The sequence below is a fragment of the Eptatretus burgeri genome, chromosome 17, assembly GCF_056783735.1.
Source record: "Eptatretus burgeri isolate ZD-2024b chromosome 17, Ebu_testis_v1, whole genome shotgun sequence".
NCBI lineage: Eukaryota > Metazoa > Chordata > Myxini > Myxiniformes > Myxinidae > Eptatretus > Eptatretus burgeri.
In genome coordinates, this window is record NC_140977.1 from 20431603 (window position 1) to 20438231 (window position 6629).

Here is a 6629-nt window from a genome sequence, read left to right on the forward strand (position 1 = left end):
CCTTTCTGCTCTTCCTATAAAGCTCCTTGTTGGCTGAGGTGGTCGTAAACTGCATCGGTGATTATACCTGTTAAACGTTTGTATGTTGTTGGTCTATATTTGTTGAGTAGATGGGTTTCTTCAGATTTCAGGATTAAAAGAGTGTTGCCTTCTGTGAACCATTCATCCATTGGCTATTCCCCTTGGATGAGTTTGTTAAATGCTCGAGTGTAGTGATGGTGGAGAAGAGAAGACTTCTTCTCAGCCAGAAGTTTGGAATCCCACCCGGGCCTGGGCGTTTGAAGTTCAGCATTTTGAATCCCATCGAGGCTTGGGCATTTGAAGTTCGGTGATCACCATTGTGTATTTTCATGCAAGATTTTATAGGCCATGAGCGAGACAACATATCGGTACCATTACGGCTGGCAAATTCCCCTTATGATTTTTGGATAGGTCTGTATATGTACATCTTTTAAAAATTGGGGGGTGGGGGGGGAGATAGGGGCATGCCGAGGGAGGAGTTTAGTGGTTGAATTAGGTACGTCTCCATAGCAATCATATCACAGTACATTGAACATAAAAAAATAGTGTTCTATTTAAATGTCAATTTGTGAATTGAGATGTTCCTGCATGTATAAATATATGATAATGCTTTATATGATGGAGGCATGGCATAAACGACAATCTATGCTCAACTTGTAGTCCAGCCTCTCTTAAATATGTCTAGATATAGTACCATATAGTATATGGCACAGTACTCCACTCAACCTGAGCATGATGAAACCAGGATGACTGTTTCTTTTTCTGAAATATCAACATGTCATGTCGTTTGAATTGTGAAATATATATTAAATAAATTCCATCCTTATTCCATTGTGCTGCCTAACAGATATTATTCTGGAGTTAAAAACGTGGTGAGCTTTGTTTTTATGGCCATTTTAACACTGCTGCAGCAGGGACTGAAAAAGTCGCTTAATTAAGAAATTATCGCAACTGGAAGTATATCATCGGTTATTACATATCAAAACATGTTATTGGGTCTAGTTTCAGAAAACCAATATTTTAAAGCTGGCAAATGAGTTCAGCAAATAAAATATTTGCTTAAAAATTAGATTTTTTTGAAAAAAAAAAATAAATTAAGTGAAAAATACATTGGAGTGCCAAAGTTAAAACTTAATGTTTTTAAGGCTTTTAAGGCCACTGAGGAACATTCTTTCTTTGCAGATATGAAAACATGATTATATTGACTGCAGGCTACATGCACATGGATATGGACTCAGAATCAGATATACCGACAAAACGTAGTAGAAAAGAAGATTCTACAAGGGAGTGTATCAATTGTAAGGAGCAGGGATTGAGGAATGAGTTTTGTCAACCAAAGGATGGGAAAAAACTTTTGGATGCAGCAGTGCTTCAGCAATGGGATCAGCTGCTTAAGTATGAAAATTATATGGATGTTCCAGACATTTATTATCACTCAGAATGCAGAAAGAAGTTCTGCCACAGGAAAACTTTGGCACATCTGAAGAAAGAACAAGACCCTTCGTGTTCAACAGAAGATGTAAATAATAAATCCTCACGAAGAAGTCAGAGAGAAAAGGGAGCGTCTTCTGGCAGGGTGTAAGCTAAAGTTTTCATTTTTGTGATAAGATTAGCAAATATATCAAAGGGTCCTTTACTAGAAAGCCATCAAGTCAAGCAGTTGATCTGAGGTCTGATACAACGATCAAAGAAGTAGCCAGAAAAAAGGTGACATGAAGATCATATCCATAGCATTAAGATAGTTAGTTGCAGCAGAGGTCCATTTCCATAGATCGTGCTACAAATACGAAGTATTGGAAAAGAACACTGACAGCACCGGCGAAACAAAAAGAGAATGCACCAAAGAAGAGGATGAAGACCCTGAAAAAAACGAGTATTCAGAGAAGGAAAAGGAAGCATACGCCATTCTCTTTGAGTTTATGCACAGTGATCTTTTTTCTCAAACCTCGTGTGGTCCCGATGACATATCTGACAAATCACCTGGTAACTACTATGAACTCACGAGGTATTGAAACCATTCAAGACAGTACCAAGAAACACATTCGACAAAAATGAATGGCTGAATTTTGTAACAGTATCAAAATTATAGCAGATGCCAAAGGAAAGCTACATGTCATAACAGACAATTTATCGAAAGCAATGCTAGTTCAAGAGAATGGTGTTCTAACCTCTGAGTTAGAACCTCTAATACTCTCAATCGTTAGAATAGAATAGTTAGAACCTCAAAGGAGCCCTCTGAAATGATATAGTCATGCACGACAGAAATACACCATGCAGTGAAAGAATCCTCTACAGAACAGGAGTGACTGCCACAGCCAGAGACACTTAACAATGACTACATGCTTTTGCCAAAGTATTTAACCGATTTTCTGAATGCATTATTGGGAAGAGAAAGTGCCAAGTCTCCTCCACCAGCCAGGATAGACAGATTAATTGCCAAGGACTGCATGTATGCCATAACCACAGGTAGACAGAAACCAGCAAAGCACATCTTACTTCCTTGGGTAGGAAAAATGCTGACTGGAAACGTAGAATTGATGAAGATTCTTAATAGACTTGTACATGGTATTTTGTATACACAGATGAAAGAAATATACACAGCTCTATGCCTTCAGAAACTGGCAGCTACAGATGAAGAGGACATAGTTCTACCTGGCGACACTCTGTACTGCATTCCGACTACTTCGACGTTTGACAATATAGACAGATTGGAAGAAACTCTAAGTGGAACAGGTACCTCACACAGAGTTAATGTAATAATTGTCCAGCCAGATGTTCCAACTGTCCAACAACCAAAGGAGCTCCCATCTAGTGAGAAGGTACGAGCACGCAGTACAACTTCCCTGCCGTCAGTCCTCCCGCCATACAACGGAGGAAAAAAATAACATCCGCCAACTGTGAAAGAATCTATGAAGCTTGACTACAATGAAGAACTAGAAATGGCAAGACAAAAAAAAAAATCAGGTGTGGAGCCAGAGACAAACAGATGTTGTAATACGCTCTTGGACCGTTTTTAACATCCAATCCAGAAGTAATGTCAGTTACACAATATAAAGTTGGATACCTTCCAACAGTCAATGCTCCAGCGACAAATCTGCCCACTGTTTATGAAATTCTCAATCAGACTGAAGATTTTGAAGAAGATTATATGCAAAAGCAACTGAGACATTGTGGAAGGATCAGGAGAAAATGAGATCTATCACTGTCAGGATGGGAGCATTCCATACAATCTGCAATTTGATGGGCATCATTGGAAGAAGGTTTAAAGACACCGGTCTGAGGGACCTAGCTGTGGAGTCGGGGGTCATTGCTGAAGGTTCTATTGAAGCTGTAATTCAGGGATGAAAGTACAACAGAGCTGTGCAGCTCCACAAGATCATGTATAAGGCACGACTATGATTGATTTGGAAGAGGTTTTACACCTGGCTAGAAGATCAAGATAGAAAAGACATGCCAAAGCTCAATGATACATTTGTTGAAATGGAAAAGCTCCACAGCAATGTCACACATGTACCTAGACTTACATGCGTGAGGCACGAACGTGGAGAACTTTCAGCATTTTGGATGTTACATCGATATGGTCGACATTCTTCTTGGACTGATTAGAGTTTCAAGAGACGGCAACTTTCTTGTTCACTTGGCCATGATAGAAGCTATGATACCATGGTGTTTTGCATATGGCAGGCTAAATTATGCAAAATATCTACCGGTGTACTTACTACATGCAGATGACGAACTTGCAGATGGAGCATCCAGAAACATTTGAACACCTAAAGAAAACACCTTTGGACAAATTCTTGTTGACCAAACTTTTGAAGGAATCGCAAATAAAGACAGACGGCAGAAGGTACCAAAGGCTTTAGTCTCAAAACTGGTGCTGTCGGTGGGTTTTATCTCACAGCGGAATATGGAAGCATTTGCAGACGAAATCTCAGAGAAATTATACAAGTAAAACCACTGGGCATTTCCCATGCTGACCTGGAGCCAGAGAGGATAAAGAAAGACAAAAATGGCGTTCAACTTTGGTAGCCTATCAGAAAGAAGTTGGATAGACCCCTTGTATGCAGAAAATGAGTTGATGTCAATATCTACTGCTTCAATGCCATGCACAGAAATCAGCAAAGACCTCTTGACTGCAAAACAGAGGAGAAAAGGCCTACGATGAGTTTAGACAGATCAGGCTGGAGAAGGAGAAACTCTAAAAGGATTTCTACAATAGATTGGCAAAGCTGAAATTGAAAACATTCAGTGACTTAAGGACATCTAAGAAAACCAAAGGCCCTGGAAGAGAGATTATTCTGAAAGAAGACCAAAAGTTGTTTGCAAAATATGTTTTTGGTTGCTACTAGCATGAACCTAGACATGAGAGAAGTGTTACAGCTTTCTTTAGGACTGCTACCATGGGATTTGGCTAATTGTGATGGCACCTTAAGGAAAACCAGCAAAGCTGCTTTGGAAAGACACGTAAAGAAAAGGGTATCATCAGATAGTGTTCCATCTCCATCAGCATGCATTATAGATGCGATGAACTTATTGAATAAGGTCAATGGTGACAACAGAACTTTGACACGTTTCAGAGAGCATCATCATGTATGCATTTTAGTCCAGGATAGGCAGCAACAGAATAGACGTCGTCTTTGATGTACACAAAGACGTACCATTAAGAACGCTGAGAAAGAATAGGAGCCAAGAAGACTATCATCTATGGCAATATGGTAGCTGGCCGAAGGATCCAACAATGGAGACATCTACTCAGAAGCTCAACAAGCAAGAATGGCCTCATCAACTTCCAGTGTGAAACATGGAGATGTTCACCATATAAAGAGAAGCTTGGTGACAAGATGTATGCAACATGTCAGGACCAGTGTTGTAAGATCACTAAAGATGGCACCTGTGTCATTGATGAGCTGATGACCTCCCAGGAAGAAGTTGCTTCATGCAAAGCATGCCTCCACAGACCATGAAGCCACAATAATAGTTTCAGAAGATATGGATGCGTTTATACTAAGCCTTGCGGCCTTCAGAGAAATAGCAGGAAAGATCTTCATCTGATGTACAAAGAATAGACTTCGACACATAGACATTACCAAGGTTGGTCAATCGCTCGGGGAAGGAACATGTGCTGTAGTAAATGGCCTGCATGCGTTCACTGGGTGTAACTCAGTAAGTGCCTTTGGTGGCAGTGGAAAGGTTGGAGGCATGAAACTGGAAACAAAAGGAGGTAAATCCCAGAAAGCTATGGCAGAACTTGTAGTCTGAGTGTTGGCCAGAAAAGCGTGCATTAGGGTCCGCACAATGTTTTTCTGAATTTTTGTGATCACCAGACCATCTGAATGAATATTCCGATTGATGCCACTCTGGCACCCTTGAGCATTTTTGTAGAAACCCATTCATATGCAAATTAGCGGTGGCCATTGTCGAAATTACTATTTTTCTTAATATCTCCAAAAGTAAGCATCCAAATAGCCTGGATGAGGTGTCTACACCCATATTTTTAGAGTCACTGGTCATGATAAACCCACTTAAAATTTAGCTCATCAATGTGCAAATTAGCAGTTGCCATTATCAAAGTAACAATTTTTCTTAATATCTCCAGAAGTAAGCATCCAAACAGCCTGGTTGAGGTGTCCAAACCCATGTTTTTCGGTCACTGGTCATGATAAACCCACTTACAATTTGATAATATTGAAATTTAGCTCATTAATATGCAAATTAGCATAACCCGACCCCCTGAATTTGACCGCACCGATCAGCGTTTTTGCAGTACAGTTATACAACAACAAAACTGTTTGAAAATAACTTGAGCAGAGCCGTTTATCCCCAGTACAGTTGTGAAGAAATGGCTGACCTCAGAAGATCAACAGCATGAACTGTTTCTGATCAAGTAAGTTGAGGCTTGTAATGTAATGTAATGAAAGAAACATGGAGAACTGAGTTTAAAGTAAGAGTAATGTCTTCTGATACAGTAGAATGGTCGATATTATTTGAAAGAAAGTTATTTTTTTAAATTATTTAACATGATCTGTCTGAAAGCAACTGTGCATTTTATTGATTTTTAAAAGTACACTGGGTGGAACCTGTTTCCTGAGAATTTTTTAAAATACGAACAAAGAAATTAAATGTTTACTGATGTTTATAATTACCTCTATTGTTACAGGTTGAGGCTCCATCACCATGGGAGACCGTTTCTTCAGTCCCCGTGATGCAACTAAAGCTGGAAAACCTCTGGTAACAGTTAGTCCAGACAGAGTGCGAAGTATCATCCGGTCAAGCAAAGCAAGACAAGATGGTATACATGAAGAGCTTGAACAGAGATTACAGGCAGACGAATCTATCGAGCTCAAATGCCATAGAGACTGTGTCAACGTACACATCACACTCACACATAGAAAGACACTTGAAATGAATGAGTAATGTCTGTTTGGAAGAAGCTTCAACGAGAAAAATAAGCCGCCGTTCAAAGATAACAGTATTTGACTTTAAAGAACATTGCAGTTTTTGCGGAGAAAAGTGCATCATGGACTTTGATAAGAAGAATCCTAATCGTTGGCGGCAAGTTCTCCTTTGTAGGACTGCAGATCATGTTGATCGGACAACTTTCAAACAAA

General features: G+C 39.6%; 1 protein-coding gene across 1 annotated transcript in view; it reads left to right on the top strand.

Moving 5' to 3' along the window:
* Nucleotides 1–215: 215 nt before the first annotated feature.
* Nucleotides 216–6629, top strand: part of LOC147009498 (uncharacterized) — a 31377-nt gene continuing 24963 nt past the window's right edge. Inside the window, exons 1-3 of the mRNA XM_085861192.1 lie at nt 216–328; nt 1204–1540; nt 2604–2840. Coding sequence (XP_085717318.1) covers nt 216–328; nt 1204–1540; nt 2604–2840 — 687 coding nt within the window. The remainder of the gene's footprint in view (nt 329–1203; nt 1541–2603; nt 2841–6629) is intronic.